Source organism: Bombus vosnesenskii, unplaced genomic scaffold, assembly GCF_011952255.1.
Source record: "Bombus vosnesenskii isolate JDL3184/JDL3185 unplaced genomic scaffold, Bvos_JDL3184-5_v1.1 scf7180000013272, whole genome shotgun sequence".
In the NCBI taxonomy this organism is placed as follows: Eukaryota; Metazoa; Arthropoda; class Insecta; order Hymenoptera; family Apidae; genus Bombus; species Bombus vosnesenskii.
In genome coordinates, this window is record NW_022882930.1 from 2,584,679 (window position 1) to 2,604,512 (window position 19,834).

Here is a 19,834-nt window from a genome sequence, read left to right on the forward strand (position 1 = left end):
TAACAATATAGGAGAAAAACTTTTAATATTCGTGTTTATATAAATGTAATATTCAAATTTCTCTTAATAGTAATTTATGCAACTAAACTTTATTTTTCAAATGAAAATTTAACTCACATATACAAGATACGTTTATATTTAGTTGCAATAATAAATGTACAAAGTTCTTAAAAATTAATGAAGAGTATGGAATTTATTATACTGTATGTATAAGTAATGCAATATTGTAATTCACATAATGTAATACCTTTTAAATGTATAATTAAAAATTATCTTATATTTAATTTCTTAATGTACCCATAATAAGCATTTTTCAAATAATTTATATCCGTGAAAGCATTATATATGTATATAAATACATATTTCATACAGAATTCATATATGTATATATTTATGTTTCTTATGAATAATTACAAAACATAATTCTTTTAAACATATTTTATTCTTTTTTACAAAATTAATAAAAAATGTGTGCAATACAAAGAGTTATGTAAGTAAATATTTATAATGTCATAACAAGATTATACCATCAATATTCTTCAAAACCGGGAATAGGAAATTGCCTAGAAAATGTTTCAACTTCTTCTCTTAAAGCTGTAACCTTTGCCTTTATGTTGACATCGGTATTCAATACCCTTTTATAGTCAATAAGTTTAGGACCAGAAATGTTAGACACTTCCTTAGCAAGTAATAGCCCTAAAAGAAATTAGAATCAAAGAATATTTTTTGTACACTTTTAATATTTTCAATTCTATTCTAAGATATTATTTTAAAACATAAGCACCTCTGTGTATAAAATCAACAACTTTATCAATATCTTTTTCAACTAAACCACGAGTGGTTAATGCAGGTGTACCAAGTCTGATACCACTGCAATTCAATGCACTTTTATCACCAGGCACTGTGTTTTTATTGCAAGCTATGGAGATACTTTCCAAAATCTTTTCTGCTTTAGCTCCTGTAATGCCTTTATTTCGTAAATCTACAAGAAACATATGAACATCAGTTCCACCTGTACTGATTTTATAGCCATGCTCCTGAAGTCTTGAACATAGTCTCTTTGCATTAGCTATAATTTGTTTCTGATACTGAAGAAATTCTGGTGATTTAACTTGTTTCATTGTTGTAGCTATGCCTGCAATTGCATGATTGTGAGGTCCACCTTGTAGTCCTGGGAATACAGCCTGATTAATTTTATCTTCCAAATCATACATAATTTGTTGACCATCTTTTCCAATTTTTCTGACTCCCTTACGAAAAAATATAACACCAGCACGAGGTCCTCTAGTAATGATAAACAAAGAAATGTTCTTTGATAAGGAAATAAGAAGCTATTTACCAATAAGCAATATTTGCTAACAATTACCTTAAAGTCTTATGAGTTGTAGTAGATACAACATCACTATATTCGAATGGACTAGGAATTAATTTAGCTGCAACTAATCCTGATACATGAGCCATGTCACTAAATAAATAAGCATTATTCTCATCTGCTATTTCCCTGAATCGCTTGTAGTTTAAGCATCTACTATAACAGGAAACACCTGCTATTATAATTTTAGGCTTAAATAAACTTGCTTCCTCAGCTAACTTATCATAGTCAATTAAACCAGTATCAAGACTAACTTTGTATGGCATTGATTCAAAAAATATTGATGTGGCAGAAACCTTTTTAGTTGCAGAAAAAAAACCTAGAAGATTGAAACAAAAGAGTTTAACATCTATAATAGCATAGCTTATAATGTTTTAATATGAAAATTTTATGTGGTACCATGTGTAAGATGTCCTCCATCAGGAAGATCTAAACCCATTATACGACCATGAGGCTCAATTAAACCTGTGTAGACTGCAAAATTAGCTGGACTTCCTGAATATGGTTGTACATTACAACCCCATTCTTCAGGATTTAAATCAAATGCTTCCAAAGCACGTTTTTGTGCCAACAATTCAATTTCATCAATATATTCATTTCCTCCATAATATCTAAATATATAAGGACAGTTTTAACAATTGATAAACATATAAATACCTTAAGAGATAATGATAATTGTAAGTTATAAGAAACATACCTCTGACCAGGAAGGCCTTCACTATATTTATTGTGAAGACAAGAACTCAAACATTGCAAAACACTGAGAGATGTAAAATTTTCACTAGCAATCATTTCAAGACCAGACTCTTGCCTCTTTTTTTCCTTTTTCATTAATTCAAAAAGTTCTGGGTCTGTTTCCCAGACATTCTTATAAATTATTTCAGGCATGTGCTATGTAATTAAAAATTCAAAGAATTTTAGTGCCTATTTTATATATTATCAATATACTCATCATTTACTTCATATAATAGAAATAATTTATTGGAATAATGCTATACTATTTCCTGAATATATACTTGTTTATTTCTTAAGTCTGCAGGGGATATTGCAAAATAGTGTTTAGTTATTAGTCTTTTTATTATCTTGATAAAGTTCAAAGTGTTTTTACCGATAACCTTGTGTATAGCATGACACAATGAGATTTTCTTTATCAAGAGGCATATATGTTTTACATACAAGACTCTCTGATTACTACTCCCTATTAATTACTTATTTATATTCAATTATTTCTATTACTTATCAATACTTTGATTAATATTTTTTAAATTTAAAGAAATATAATATAGATTCTTAGAAGCATTTTAACAAATAAAAAAATTGTCCAAAGAAATTATACATTAATAATCAGATATATAATATATAAATATATAAACATTTTTATACAACTTATTTAATTATTATGTAAATAATAAAATAATAAATTAAATATAATATACAGCGATAATTATAAATAATTATAAAAAAATTTTTAATATATAAGATAATTATAAAAAAAACTGCATAAAATATTATTTATGCAAAAAAGTAGCATTATTACTACTGATTGTTCAAACAAAGATTAATTATAATGAGAAATAACTTTTGCAATCACTCACGAGTTTAAGTGTACGACACGTGGTTGAAAAATGCACGTTAGGATTTGAATCTTGGAAGACTTCTGATAGTCCTTGAAGAACACGATCTTTTATATGTTGCATACGGCTGATTAACAGATTGTCAGCCAATCGAAAACCGTAACGATTTAAATTCGCCCAATTCATTGTTATAACAAATAGTTTCTTAAATCATATATATACAAAAGTTCATGAAATATACAAGGTGATTAGAAATTCCTTAAATCATTCATATTTATTGTAACTGACACATTTAGCATTTCGCGTAGTTGCATTCTTTAACCTAAAAATTGTGTAGGACTTCAACTTCAACGGTTCGCAATTTACACGCGCGTAATTTTTAAGTGTAATCGTTTTGTTCAACTATGAGAAGTGATTTAAATGATTCGTAATAATAAAAAATATTTGAAATTGTTAATTTATATAACAATCTAAAATTGTTCCTCAATAAAATATACAACTTTCAAATAAAAAGTGTCATATTATTACATGAAGATATATGTTTTAAAAAATAAGATTCCTGTTTATTACTAATTTATAAAGAAATCGAATACGTAGTAATACGAGATGTAGTATAAATTTAATATAATAGAAAGCGAATTTTTTCTGTAATTCAATAAAATATTTCAAACATTTTTTTAGAACAATCGAAATTGATTGTAATTATCAAATTGAAATGTTTTAATAACTGTTATAAGCGATTAAAAAAGTTTCTTGTTGTTGGCCTTTCTTTATAAAGGATATAATAGACCTAGACACTTCCTTGTTGTACCAGTTTAATTAAAATTCTTCGACCATTTAACTTCACTTTATAATTATTCAGTTCGAAATATTTCACTGAATTGCAATGCAACTTAGTACATGCTTTAAATGTTTTTCTAATAAGAAATAATGATAACAGATTTTACAATTTTACTATGGGCAATACTGCTTTGAAAGTATGTAATTCACTATCGACATACTTACTTTCTTCGAATACACGCAAGTCTATAGCGTATATATCACATTTCTTAGCGACCAATGCACTCCACACTTTTATCAGAACCGTTTAAACGTTCTTTTTTTATCATATTACAAAAACTTTAAATATTTTCGTCAGATTGATTGTTCCTTCTCATCTTTAATGATAACTTAGCGAACAATAATACTACATTGGGAAATTAATGTTGTTACAATTATGACGAAATTTCTAGGGTACAAACATTTATGTAATTGCCATTTCGTAATTGGATAAGCATTATAAACATGAAAATGATCGCATAATTAAAAAGGCAAACATTTGAAAATTTAACAATTTATTTAAAGAGATTATAATACACTTGTATATATGTACTTTGTAATAATTACTTGTTAATTATATGTTCATTCCAAAAAATGTTTACAAGTTAATTTCTTGTCGTGATAAACAGATTATCATAACAATTTTATACTCGCACACAGCATTTTTTATTTTGCTTCTTTTTGTTATTTATTATTGGCATTTTAATATTTAGCATCCCTGGAAAATTCCGGTAATTGAAGAAAAATTAAATTTCGTTATATATAAATCATCATATGCTAAGTAAAAGTCGTATTTTTATTCAATACGATTTGATAATATTTGTCCTCAGTCCAACGTACGTACTATTGATTGACAAATGCTATTTAAAGATAAATAAAACGTTTCTTCTTTTGTCATTTTTTTACTATTAAAATAATTAAAAGTAAAAGTAATAGTAATAAAAAGTAATCCAGAAATATTTATCCATAATATTAACCCAGAAATTTTTTAAGTTTGTTTTAAATTTGTATGTTAAAAAAATTAAAGGGTATTTGAGGAAGATATTGATAATATTGAATCATGAAATGATAGAAAATATCTGCATTATACGTTAATGTTACTATTAACCTATCCGCTAAATTTAATACCGCTTTTAAAAAGGAAAACAGTTTAATTATATACAATATTTATATCCAATATTTTATCTCAACAATGAATTTTTCTTGTAATGTAATTTTTTAATCAAGTATTTCGTACTAGTGTCATTATATAATTTTAAATAAGTTAATGTAATGTCGAACAATAACATTGTTCTAATATAAATATTATCTCAATCCTTAAAAAGAAAATAATATTAAAGTAAACGTACGAAGAAAAACGAATTGAAATATGTCACACTGAAATCATGTGAAGATAATCAAATAAATTCATAAAATGTTCTTTTTCTTATTTATTATCTTGTTTATGCATTCTGTATAGTCTCGTTTATTGTGTGTATTTTGCTTTTTATTTGCTTAGAAAAAAATTAGTGAAAAATTATTGATGAACTTTACAATCACAATTGAGCAGCTGCTACAATATTAGCTGTACAAAAACAGAAACAGCATTACAATTAATTACAAGCATTATATTATATATCAGAAGTGCATATTTTCGCGGATTATTTGTTACATGTAAATTTGATATTTTTTTTCGTTTGCTTTTCTCTTTTTTATTATAATACAATAACTTAAATAATTCTTTTCAAATATAACTTTCATATGATTTAGTGCAAAAAATACATAGATACTATTAACATCGTCATAAGTGATATTCATACTATCTCCAACTTTAAAATCATTGTTATTGTTAGTATTCATTGAGGAACATAACAATAAAATGTATATGTATACAACTAATATGCGGAATTGATATCTATATTTAATAAAATGTGTAATTCATATTTTCATAATGAATACATATGTTTCCAGGTAAATACATATGCCCTATTCATGACATCCTTTGATCAAAACTTTCGCTTTACTTTTGTCAGGAAAACCAGTTATGAAGACTAATATTTTTACAAAAAATTAAACATTAAGTTTTTGTATATGATTTAATTAAAAGAAAAATGAAGTTTTCAATTTTTCTAATGTTTAAAAAATATGTACTTCCTTTTAGTGTCTTATCTTTACATGATTCTAATAATCTTATGAATTGAAAAAGAAATAAAAAGAAAAAGAGAACAAAGAAAGTTCATTTCAAAATCACGTAATGAAATGTATTATTTAAGAATTTCTATCTATATTTTTTAACAGAACACATATTAAAATTATTTTCGAAAACAAAGATAAGCGACTGCAAGTTGCATGTTTATAACGAAACATTTGCAAGCATATACATGATTAAAATTACGGCTGTAGTTAGTCAAACTAGCTGTACAATCACGTTTAGGTTTACAAAATATTGCAATCTTCACAATTAGCATGTCCAGTCTTCGTAAATATTACTGCACATCGCATAAATTTCTTATGTGTTATCGATTCATAGTAATTATTCGTCGATGTTGAAATACGTTCTAGAAAACATGTGACATCATGAATAATACATACTCATTGTAAGAGCTACATTTGACGTATTTCTTTAAATTATATACTCAATCGATATAAATTACCGCTCCAATTGAGCTGCAGCAATTTATTATTCTAATAGACTAACAGCTAATTAGCTCGAATTAAAATCATTAACTTGACCTATTTAAAGAGTTCTTTTAAAGTTTAAAACTCTTTCCTTTCTTTATTTTTTAATAATTGCAACAAACTACTCTCTTAGAAAAAGATTTATTTATTAAATAAATTGAATAAATTGCTCCATCTTTTTTCAACATTTAGTAACATTCTTAGGTATTGTGGAGCCATGGATTTAAACGTTTCGAAGAAAGACTATAATCACAGTTAAGAGAGGAGGAAATGTTGAATAAAAGATGATTCATAAATAATAGGAGATCTAGTAATAACATCGTGGCAAGTTATCGTGCGTAGAGTGTATGCAAAGAATAAAAAAAAAAGAACAAAGCTATGAAATAATGTTTAATAAAACAAAAACAAAGGCTTAATTAACGAAATGGTGAAAACACTTTTTTTTAAACAACAACTTTTATCTTCCAATGCATTCCATATAGTTATGCTCATAGCACAGTGAATTCAACATTCACCATATTTGATGCATTCTTTTTCAGTTTTTTGTTATTTTAATTGAAACTGCTTCATTAATATGTTAGTCTACTGCTAGATATTTGCAAAATTTCATAGAATCCCAGTAAAATATATAGGAAAAGATGTAGAGAACACACACAAAAAAGAATATACTCAAACATAAAAAGATCCAGGGTGTTTGGAAAGCAAATCGAAAATTTTATTTATGAATTATCTTGTAAATATTTTATAATCATTTTTGTTATGCAACAATTTCGTACTGTTTAATTACATTCCCCTTCAATTAAAGTATAATAAGCAACGAATCTATAAACAAGATGTTAATGTTTTGCTATTTTGCGAAGAAATATGAAGAAGGTTATAAAAAGTAATTGTATGGCTGCGTTTCAAACATCCTGAATATAATATAAAACAGGAATATGTAGACAATTCTTTTGTGATAATGGGCGTTAAGTATTACATCACGTAGAACAGTACATAATGTTTCTTTGGGTCTCATTATATTCAGCTACAAAGATTTTACATGGCAGGATCAAATAACCGAGATTTAAAAAAAAATTATACTTTTCTAAACTAATGCGCTATATTTATAAATACCTTACTGTTTCTTGACACAAAAGCATTTTTTTATTTAGTAATAAAATATGCTTTTAAATAAATTCTTACTCTTGATAGACGTAAAAGCAGTGAAAAACAGTGCTTTCAAAAATATTTGTTAAATAACTGTCACTGAGTGACAAAATATTTACAAATTTCACAAATAGAATCCATTGTTGCAGTATAGTGGAATCAATCATCAGTATATATGATTGATCCAGCCATTACGTAAAATCCCTGTCGATTCGAAAGGGAGAACTTCCATGATGTATAAAATATCATTGCATGTTCATTACAGTCTCTTAATCCATCGTATACAAAGCGTAGATTTACCTTTTGTTAACATGATCATAATATTAAAACCGCGCACTATCTGGTTGAAGAACCGAATACATAAACGCATTTCCAACCATCCTATGTCAAACGTCGCTTTCTTACTATAGAGTCGTATAAATTATATGAGTGGCTGCCTAATTTCATTTTTCTTCGTGTGATGAAAATCTAATTGTAAATTTTAATGGCCTTTTCGAGGTAGTTGATACGAGAGCGCTTTGGCGCTTTGTTGACGTGTTCTAGGCCGAGCCAAGGCCTAAGTGGCGATGTGCCTGCGTTTAAAAATGGATAAACTACAAAATTTATTTTTCATCAACGTCAATTTAAAGTCTTTACTGTAAAATTATTCGCTACTTCACCTATTTTAATATTTTCTATCAAAACTTTGACGTTTGTATTTATATGCATGTGTGAGTGTATGTATTTTTTTTTATTTGTATCTTTTTTATTTGAACACTTACTTTGATTTGGATGAATACGGAAATCTGCGAGGTCCATGCAGTATTCTGGCGAGTCCATAATAAAGTGTGGTTTACCCATCGTCACCACCGCGAACTTAAACTTCAAAGTTTTTTTATGAATTCTCATAGAATATCAAATAAAATTAGATTAGGATGCCTACCTTTTCAAATTCTTTTTCTTGTACCCCCAACTTCTTCAATAGTCTTTCTTTCATCTTTGGAAAAGGCTCGCCCTGTAAACACATAAACGACGAAAATACAAACAATGTAAAATTATAAAATTAAAATATTTACTTGAAAAAACATCTTTTCATATTTTACTATACTTACATGTTTGATTTTAAAGAAAAAGGGAATACCAAATGTTGAAAAAATATCCTTGTGGAAATGGGCAACAGGAACCAACATTTCATCTTCTGCTAAATTTAACTCATCATTTGGAATTTCTTCTATCCTGTATAATTTTGTGCCAGATGTATTTAAATTATCTAAAGGTACATCTTCCCTTGGTCCAGGCGAAAGTTTACTAGAATTAATTTCTAATATCCTTAATTTTCCAGATCCGTTTTCTGATAATTCTACTTGTTTTTTAGCTTCTTCCAGCAGTGTTGCTACTGTTCCATTTTTGTTAGGATAAAGAATAATTTCCTTCTCTTCTTTAAGAGACGGACCAACCCATATACATTTGAACTGCTTTTTGTTTTCGAGTTCATTTACTCTAATACTAAGTTGCTGATAATATAACTTTTTTGCTTTAGGTTTACAATAAGAAACTAAATCTTTCAACGAACCTTCAAATGTGCATTTTAGTGGGTGACCAGGTGAATCTTTGTAGCTGCAAATGTAATAAGAAATATTTGTATATATAATATAGATGTATAAAAGTATATAAAATTGCATAGTTATATATTATATATATTCTTACGTTTGACATTTAAAGAATTGCAAAAGATAAGGATCTGTACCAAGTCTCTGTGCCACAGCTCTTGCCATTTGGTCATATGTCATTCTTAATGAAAGTTCCATTGTAAAACCAGTATCATTAGGAATTGTTTTATCACAAAATGTAACTTCCACTCTATGAAATAGGTCTCTGAAATATAAGAAAAATTTTTGTATAAAGATATTTGTATAAATATCAAATTTTACAAATGTTTCTCAACTTACTTGAAGTATTCTCTACATGTTGGAAGCTCATACATTTGATTGTCACCCTCTTTTTGAAAAACAATTATATCTCCATCCATTAATTCCTCAAGGACTTTCTCTAATGGTTCTGTTAAGTTGTCTATCTTTTCTACCAAGTTTGGTTTGATTTCTTCGTAAAGAGCCAATTCTGTATCAGGTGGGAAACCGGCTCTTTCATTTAAGATTGGTATAAGTTCCTCTGCACAAAACCGTGATAACAATTATTTTCCACTGTTATGAAGATATAAATCTATTATATTTTATAATATATAAATTTGTTTCTTAATCTCTGACAATAACATTATAGCAAAAAATGAAATTAAAGAAAGGAAGTTATTTAAAATAAAACTTACGGACTTTAGCTGTGACAGGCATATAATGATGTCCGCAGTAATGAATTTTCTTATTTTTGGGATCATATAATTTAAAAAATAGCAAAACATCAGTGTCTTTATCGAAAGGTGGCAATGCTGTTAGATCAGAATCTGGAGGAACAAGTTCAACAAACACGTTCCAAACATTTGGGTTCTCTGCGCATTGGTAAATGGATTTTTGTAGGTCATTTTCTAATTCAATTGGCATTGGTCTACAAGTCTGGTTTGAACGCACATTCAACGGCCACAAACGAATTTGTTCTATTGGATATTTCTGTGGAAAAAAATCCCATAAAATTAATTATTTAGATTCTGTATCCTTCAATTTGATAAAATAGTTGTTTCACTTTTAAGTACAATTTTTTTAATCACCTACCGTGTTCGTAGATGATCACAATAATATAATATATAACCAATTAGTAGCACATATTATGAAGTCACACCAATATTTCAATATCAAATAATTAAAAATATCGATAAAATAAAATATCGATAGTAGCATATTTTAATACAATATGATGAGAGTAATAGCATGAAAAATTTGTCAACACTTACCAAGCTATCACTCAGCAATTCGAGAAACTCGTGCAAGGTACACTGCTTACGTACGCGAAATACACGATACAAAGCATGCTCTGGATCATATAAGTCATTCCCTTGGTGACCGTCAAAATTATCCTCAAGAAGGACGTTGACGGTTATATACAAGTATGCTTCTGTTCTTTCCTTTCTTCGTATTTGTTCCAGCCTCTTCTCCTCTTGCAGCCTCTCCACCAGCTAGACCAACAAAATTAAAATTATCCATATATGTACTAAATTCATCTCATTGGTAATTTTTCCTCATCTGTCTTCTAAAATTTAAACTTTTAGAAAAGCAGTGTGCTAGTATCATGCTTTTGAGATTCGAGAACAAATAGTATTCGAAACATCAAAAGAATGAATTTTGTTTTGTCCTTTATATAATTTTAATTTTGTTCATCTGCCGCAATACAGACTACTAAGTCAAACAATTACACAATGAAAATTATTCAGCTGTAAATGATGGTTTCATGTAATGTACTTCAAATTAATGCAAACAATTAGAAAGTATATAAAATACATAAAATACTAATAAATTTTTACACAGGGATGATGTTTTAAATAACTAAATAATGATTTATGAAATGTACTAAATTTTTGTTTCATAGTTCTAAAAAATAAATTTCCTATTATCTTCGTTTTGTCTACTACATTTTGATTAAAGTATAAAACACAATGTTATATTATATATTTTTTTGAAATCAAGAATCATACAATGTTAATAATTGATATTTGCAGATCTTAGACTATCATACCTGTGTGCTATGAATATTTACAAAAATACATGACCATCATTTATGCTAAATAATAAAAAGAATGTAATGTATAACTATAGTAGTGTGGAGATGCTTTACATATTGAATTACTGTCATGCGGATGTTTTAAATAATAAAACAACTACATTTTTAACAAGTAAAAAGTAAAAATGGTAACAAATTAACTAATATGATTTTTAGTGTTTGAAATTCTCTAGTATTCAACAGTTTATTCTATATTTTTTCATTCATTTTATGTCTAAGATAAAGAGTAATATATATATATATATATATTATATATTATATATATATATATAGGTATTTTATAGTTATTATGAAATATTCACTTTGTTCATGAGGCATTGAATTTTTTCTATTTATTAATACGTAACAACAAATAAATAGATAGCATCTGTTGATGGTCATACTGACTATGAACATTGACAAAATTTAATGAATTAACGACTCGATTAATTGATTCAGACCTCATTACAAGGTTCAATATCCTAATTTTATTATTAACGTTGATTCAAAGTGTTAATTCGTGAAAATCATAGATTTAATAATATAAATCACATTTCACCTCACTCACTAAACGATCTTCATTAAATAACAAATACACCTTAGAAGACGTATTAAGGAAGTAGCAGACATTAATAAATCCTACTTATTGTTCATTTTCTCTTTTTCCCACAGCATTATCTATTTCATGAGTTATAACTCATTATTTTAAATCAGATTTTGAATAATTATCTCACTCTATTAACTAATAAGTCTTTCTTGCCTGTACTTTTGTTATAATTATTCACACATTTCAACCTATTCTGCGATATGTCTGTGCATTTGTTACCCAAAGCTTTAGAATACTACAATACAATTATTTTTTTAGGTATAATATCATACAATATTTATTACAATAAACATTTCAAACTGATCCTAAGGCTCACCATGATAATAGCCTAATAATCAGATTTTATGCCAACCCGATTTCAATTTTTGTATAGTACCTGAAGTGCAACGCGTACATTAATTATAGCTGTTTAACCTTCAATCAACTAATATATAATTAATATAAAATTTTTAAGTAACGAGAAAAATAAATTAAAAGAATCAACAAAGATCTAATTTTTACATGACTCAATCGTCCATACAAAAAAAATCCTCTGTCAAAAAGATTAAAATACGTTCATTTGAATAAAACAAATCTCTATATAACATTAACTAATAAAAATCTATTGATAATATACATATTAGATAACTGTAATACAACATTTTATATTGATTAACTGTCATTTTCAAACCAAATATCTTTGTATATAGACATCAATTCAATATAATGTAATGAAATATTTTTTTTTCTCCTTTCTTTTTTAAATATGTAATAAATATCAGCAAAGTAATGCGCGCGTAACACTTTTAAGTCACATAAGAGTGACGTATTACATACAACATGCTGTATCTGAAAATGGACACAATGTATACAATATCAACATTTGGTGATATAACAGCCTGTAGCTGATAACGCTATAAATTTCTGGTTATTAAAAAATATTAAGAGAAATTTTATAACAAATATTTGAAAATATATATATGTATGTATAGGTGCTAAAAAAAATATTAATTTATTAAATTTAATTTGTAGATATTATTTTCTGATTAATTCACATATCCAAAATATTGAATCTATTCAAATACGTTCCTATGTTATTAAACTTATTTCATCCTTGTATATAACTTGATGTAATGTTTTATGAATTTGATGATTTTATATGTTATGAGCTAATTAGCTCAAGACATATTTAAGAAATGGGAAGTTTTATTGGAAAAGAATTCAACCAATTTGCAACTCTTTCCATCTCTTCAAAAATCATGAATATAGAGATTTGGATTTCGAGAATTTTGCGTGCACGGACGAAGAGTCGTAGTCTCTGTATGTGAGTCTTTGATTGAGTCAGTCGCGTCTTTGTCACGTTCATGGTCGCTCAACTCCTGGGAAAGCTCTCTTTGTAGGACGTTTCTGACCTCTTGAGGTATATCCTCTTCCTTGACTTCTTGTAGGACATTTTCCAGCTCGGAGTCCCTTATGTACACCAACATATAGGCGTTCGTACAATGTTTGACAGCTATAGACATATCCTCATCTTGACCACCATAATTGTGTTCAATAGCTTCTTGTTTCGTACACCTTGAGACGACATCATCGTCGAATTTGCACCACTGTTTCAGAATTGAGTATACACAATCAATGATATTTGCATATAATTATTTAAAATTATTTAAATAGAAAATGACATTATGTTTAAAAGAAATACATAATTATTTCTAACTAAATTAGAATAAAATAATTAGAATAAAAAATGCACATACTTTTCCATCACCAGCTGGGTTGATAAATACAACATAATGCCCACCATGATTATCCCCACTGTGTACTAAGACTGCGTGCAATGTATAATCTGCACTTGTTGCTTCTTTATTTTGTAAATATTTGCCAAGGCTTATTTTTTCATAGAATTCAAACCTTAATGAAATTTAATATATATAGACATAAAGATCGCAAATATGAAAAAATAGATTCTATGTATTAAGATTATAATTTTTTTTGTTATTTCTTACCTATCATTAAATTTTACAGAACAATCTGTAACTGGATCATATTGAAATCGCATTAAATGTAAATGCAACACTGGTGGAAATGATGAAAAGATAACACCCTTTTCTGCCTCTTGCAATCCATTCTCCCCCGCATCATATTTATTATCACCATCCAGACTTTCAGTACTCACATAATCATTAAAAGACTCATAAACTAAAGTTAATTTTTACATAATATAAAATTTTATAAATAATACGCAAAACATGAAATTTTTATGTATTTAATAAGAAATATTTCTTCGTATACTTACTATTTTTCTTTCCTTTTATATTTAACTGTATATCATAGAAAGTTTCAACTCTAGTTGATTTGTAATCAATATTTTTACATTTGATAAATGAAACCATTTTTCCTTCAAATAATTTTGGCACTGTACCTTCTACACATGTACCTTTCATTTTACTTTCCAACTTGTCTAAAAGCTAAAGCAATTATTAGTAAAGAAAAACTCTTATCATTGATAAATAAAGCTTAAAATACTACAGATTATTGTTAAGGATTTTATAAATAGTAGTAAGTACATTAATTCCTTACCACTCGTAAAAATTCTTGTACATCATGTTGCATGAATGAATCCAATGTTTCCCAACCAAAGCTTTTGGTTAATTTTTTTGTACCTACTGGCTTATCAGAGAACTGTAATTCATGAAATACCCTTTGTAAAGCCAAAGCAACACTTTTGCTAGAATCATCACTTTCTGTTGGCATTTTGTAAACTGCTTTACGTAACTAGAAACATAAAGGATAAATACCTAAATATTTATATTACAATCACAAAAAGTTTAAGATCTAGAAAGTAAAGAATATTAATTAGTTTTTAGTTTAAAAAATACAACAAATTTTATTTTACTTATGTTAATCTGATAATTTCATAATATCCATCACTATCAATGTTTCTTTAGAAATTTGTATTAACATAATATACACAGCACATACTCATACAAATAACAATTATAGTTAATATTTAAGTTTTGAAATACTCGAAATGAATTTATTAACCTACCTGATTCGTAAAATACAAAGTTTGAAGTAAAGAGTTCATATAGCATGTAGCACCTTGATTTTTTAAGCCTACAAATCCTGTATGCTTTTTACTATCCCAGCTGACACCATGTGGAGCATCAGCCATGACATGAACCTATTTAAAAAGAATTAATGTTATAAAAATAGCTATAAACGTGTATGTTTACAGAAAATATTTACGAAACAAATGGATTGAAACTTAATATTTATATAATATTTCATAAACCTCCTCAGAGAATTAAATTATAACATAACCAGAAAATTGGAAATTTTTAAAAATTTTTGATTGAAGATAGCCTAAAATAAAAGTAATGAATAACTATAAATTTTTACATCAAATTAAACAAAATATTTCTTTATTACTCTTTGATTTAAAAAATCTAATATCACACTAACCTCAAGTGTAATAGAATCATCTTTAATAAAACCTTTATCAGGATCCAGGACATCCTGCCATGTCATAAAATGACTAAATCCCCAATCATTTTCTTTACTATAGAAGAGATGTTGAATTTCTAAAATAAGAATACAGAATCATAATATTAACTAAATTAAAAATTAAATGAAACAAAACAATCTTCAGTAAAAATAAAATATTAGTATATGAAAATATATACTAACTTCTACTAAATGGTTCCTGTCCTTCCTTACAAGAAAGTAATCGAAGATCTGCAACTGCATAACAACTCCATGATGATTCACTTTCTCCATTACATTGCAGAAAAAAACCAAGAGATTTCTGAGGAGCTCTATCTTGTGTCTGACTTGACCTTGGCATTATCATTATTTTCCATGGTAAATTACGAACGTAACATGGAGGTGACAACTGGGTTTCTTTCATTTTAGAAAGATTTTCCACTGTATAACGAAATGTTGCCTCTGATCTTGCTTCATCTAAATAAAAAGATATTGAGATTTATAATTAATGATATGCATTTAAATTTTTATAATTGCAACATTAGATTACATCCCATTATAATATTCTTACTCATCATAACTTATTATAACTTTTATAACAACTTTTAATATCTATTATGTATCTATATACCATAATTTTTAAGTTCCCTTTAATCGCTAATTGAATTTAATTACTAATAAAATTTAAGTAAGCTGTCACTGTTAGCAAACATTTATGCCTTTTATTAAGATTTTAATGCTAATATTGTGTTTAATTTGTAAGAAAGGTGGTATCAATAAAATAATCTTTTTTTTAATATTTTTCTCCTACCTTCCTCCATCTCTTGATCTTGAACTATACAAGCTAATTCTGATTCTCCGTTCATAGGACTAGTATCATTACCATCTCCTCCACCATCATTTGGTGTTTCTAGAAGGTTAAGACATCTATTACTGCAAAATTTTTAAAAGCTGCTTTTTGAAAAAAGCTTTCATAACAATTTTAGCAATAAATTAGACGGATAACATTACATTTTACAATGAATTATGCGCTGTTTTGTATATAATATATAAATTTTTGACAGTATTTTTGTATTTTATAAACAGTACCAAAGGAATGTTGTATATTTGAGCTGTTTGAATTGTAGATTATCCACAATACTAATATATAAAAGTAAAAAATTTACTTAATGTTTTATAATAAACTTAAAAAAATGATTTACAGAAATATCTATGTAGTAATTTATACACATAAAACTTGATGAAAAATGCTGTGTCAAATTCCAGTCATTGTGTCATAATTAGAAAACAAATGAATGTTTTCATCAAATGAAGGTCTGCTTATAACCATATATTTATAAGTTGTTAAAAAGAGTATATATACATTCAGTAACTTAACATTAAGTGTTTAAAGTATTTATATAGATATGTAGAGAAACCAAAAATAACAGTACATTTAAAATATATTTAGAATCTTACTTTTCTTTGTCAAGTTAATATAATTTGCGTGATTATATACAACATACATACTATATTGGCGCGCGCGCGCGCATGTGTGTGTGTTACGTATTATACATATATATTAAATACATATCCCATTGCAATATTTTCTATAATGAAAATTTTAATAAACATCAACACATAGATTTTGATTCTTTTTGAATATATAAACTGCATGACTATGCAACAAACCAATCAAGTAGTATAGAATCAAAACTATCCCAAATGTAGCATAATATAACACAAATTATCGAAATCATATAAATATGTCACATATTTTTAACTCTAAAACCAACATAATTTTTATCTTATATTCTAATTAACGCTATTTTTGACTAAAATACGTACATACGTAAAGAAAGTTCACTGTAAAATGTTCGTATCAACGTATAAAGTTCGAAATAATTTCCCATAACCTTCAAAGCAAAAATCAAAACATATAAAACTAATAGAAAAAACTAGAAAAATTTCAATGAAATGAAACAGATGAGGGTAACCCGTACCTCCTTCTTGTGTATCCATTTCTTCGACTTCATTGACCTGAACCGGTGCCAGGTTGAGCTGTTTAAGATTTTCCTGATCGTTAACGTGGTTCATCGCAATGCCGATATTGATGGTCGTCTTGATTGCGCCGGGAACCTCGGAGGCGGCTTCCGCCGTCGAGGTTACTTCTGAAGTTAATTTAACTGATGCAACTGCAGACGAGTTTCGAGTAAAAATGGACTGTTGTCGTTCGACGGGTTGATTATTCTCGTCAGGGACGGAAGATTTTTGCTCGAGCGAATGTTGCTGATTTAGTTGTTCGATTCCAATCGCAACCGGGCTCGCGTCACTACTACGACTCGAGAACGACGTCTTTTTGCCACTCGACGATGGTTGATATTTACTTGCGATGAGACCAATTTCTGCAGCTCTCAAGTGCCCCCGCTTTTTCGGGGGACGCCCACAGCATATATTCCACCCTTGCGAGATATCCTCGTAATTTCTACGTTGTCTCTGCTCTTGTCGCCACTATTTCTCTCCTTATTCTCGAACCTATCTTCCTCGCACTTTTCACTATGTATCACCTCGCTCTTTCTCGACCGATCCGAGGAACGGTTTCCGCACCGCGGGACCGGCGCGCTACTAATCGTCAAACTTACGTACTTCTTGCAAACCACCAATCTACTATATTTCGATCTTACTATTTCATCCAGCCTCTGGCAACGATCACCTTTACAACCAAATCTTTCGTACAGTGTTTCCAGCTTTTTAACCTGATCACTGATACACTCAGCTGATCTTTTCACGGACGAAGCAGGACGATCTGCTTCGATGATAGTCTTTCAGACCTCTTTTACGCGAAAATAAACAAAATGGCGACAAACCACACTGTTCTACTGCCTGCCTGTCTGTTCTGCATACAATTCATACAAGTCACGAAATTTTCAACGTCTTTTAGATAGCACACTCGATGCTACCTTTTGTCTTGTCAACGCGGCAAATATAAATAACTACAAACAAATTACTTACTAAAATCCAGTCTTAGATTCAATTCTATCTGTATTTTTTGAAAAATATTATTCTATACCATTGTTCTTATATTTAAGTTTATAGTTAAGTATAGTAAATGATATATGATATAGTACATTGATACAATAAATTCTAAATAAATTATTATGAAAATAATTCATCGTCGTATGTGCTGTTTTCTGTTTATAATATTATTTATTTAATAAAGTAACTCTACCAAAAAATGGATAAATATAGTGAAATATATGTTAAGAATTTCGAAAAGTTATATAATATTCAATCCATATTCAACCGATGATAAAATTTTACTTTATATTTGAAGATAAAGTTCCAGTTTACAAGAAACAATGTCTTTTAATAAATTGTGATTATACAAATAACTTTAGTAATTTATAATAAAATAAAATAAAATTAGTTATAATCATCATATGTTACACTTAACAGCTTAACCTACATCTTTGTACTTTATACGACTATGTACATTTATTTATTTAATTATACAACTGCATATAACTAATTAAATCAGTTTCAACAGCTTTACAATAATATTGTTGTCTTTAGATTGACAAACATTTCTTTTCGAAAATGTAACAATTTCATATCATAAATTTTATAGATATAGGTTGGATTTATTTATTGCTGTAATTCAAAAATTACAATATTACAATTTTATATCATTGTATTGTATTTCATGTATTGTAATTTAGAAGTACGCACAAGGAAAAGAAGGATACAATAGTATAAATGAAATACTACTGTAAAAAATAATTGAAAGATACTTGATATTTTAATAAATATTTCTTTTTATGTTTATATTTTTCACAAACAGCAAAAATAAATAACTTACTAAAATGTTCACTTATATTTATACAAAAGCATGTTAGCACAAATCTCCCATAAATAGTGATTTTCAATAATATGTATATTAAATCATTAGCAAGTTTTATACAATGTTTGCAAATTATTTACAAATGAGGATTCTACAATTAAAATTAGTTAATAGTTAATAGAATTGATAAGCATTTTAGTAGATAAACGTTTTACAATATTGATTCAATCAAACTGAATATATTATTTGCTTCTATATAAACAGAAATGTATTTAATACATGCTTTTTTATGTTTTTCAAATTAAATATCTTTCAATATAAAATACTTTGTACACATTGAAGCTTTTGAAACATATTGAACATCAGTCTAATTAAGCATATTTGAATTAATAATCACTTTTTAAGTATTTAATTTATATTAGTGCTGCTTTTTGTCTTCCTAGATCATTTTGCAGTTAACGCTTATTTTCTGGTTAATGTTAATCCGTTATTATGAGTATATGTATGTTCTTAAATATATAATATTTATATGATGTATTACATAAATCAAATTCTTATATTAATATATTATTGTTGTACATTATTGTTTAGTATGAGTAATTAAATATATGATACTTGCAATATATATAAAACAAAATGATCACAGTTATATGATAATTATAATCCACTTTTAATAAATATTTAATTACTAA

At 27.4% G+C, this 19,834-nt stretch overlaps 2 protein-coding genes across 6 annotated transcripts; both read right to left on the reverse strand.

The window, feature by feature from the left end:
* Positions 1-423: 423 nt before the first annotated feature.
* On the reverse strand, positions 424-4,094 carry LOC117231296 (serine hydroxymethyltransferase, cytosolic). Of its 2 annotated transcripts, none has more exons than XM_033489629.1 (7): positions 3,952-4,094; positions 2,968-3,150; positions 2,070-2,263; positions 1,772-1,983; positions 1,367-1,691; positions 785-1,284; positions 424-696 (listed from the first exon to the last, which is right to left on the reverse strand). In XM_033489629.1, exons 2-7 carry the CDS (start codon positions 3,130-3,132, stop codon positions 530-532), a joined length of 1,563 nt encoding a protein of 520 aa, XP_033345520.1. In that variant the 5' UTR covers positions 3,133-3,150; positions 3,952-4,094; the 3' UTR covers positions 424-529. The 2 variants fall into 2 exon arrangements, with proteins under 2 accessions (XP_033345520.1, XP_033345519.1); XM_033489628.1 differs by lacking the exon at positions 3,952-4,094 and adding an exon at positions 3,737-3,892.
* Positions 4,095-5,180: 1,086 nt separating this feature from the next.
* On the reverse strand, positions 5,181-18,212 carry LOC117231294 (ubiquitin carboxyl-terminal hydrolase 7). 4 transcript variants are annotated; one of them, XM_033489619.1, is made up of 18 exons: positions 17,305-18,212; positions 16,134-16,232; positions 15,527-15,799; positions 15,302-15,420; positions 14,886-15,020; positions 14,417-14,611; positions 14,133-14,304; positions 13,843-14,035; positions 13,594-13,747; positions 13,249-13,443; positions 10,448-10,669; positions 9,872-10,166; positions 9,498-9,717; positions 9,256-9,423; positions 8,661-9,165; positions 8,492-8,563; positions 8,331-8,424; positions 5,181-8,162 (listed from the first exon to the last, which is right to left on the reverse strand). In XM_033489619.1, the coding sequence occupies exons 1-18, from the start codon at positions 17,396-17,398 to the stop codon at positions 8,038-8,040; spliced, it is 3,330 nt and encodes a 1,109-aa protein (XP_033345510.1). In that variant the 5' UTR covers positions 17,399-18,212; the 3' UTR covers positions 5,181-8,037. The 4 variants fall into 4 exon arrangements, with proteins under 4 accessions (XP_033345510.1, XP_033345509.1, XP_033345512.1 ...); XM_033489618.1 differs by having other exon boundaries at positions 8,331-8,430; XM_033489621.1 differs by having other exon boundaries at positions 5,181-8,141; positions 17,305-18,211.
* Between the last annotated feature and the right edge of the window lie 1,622 nt (positions 18,213-19,834).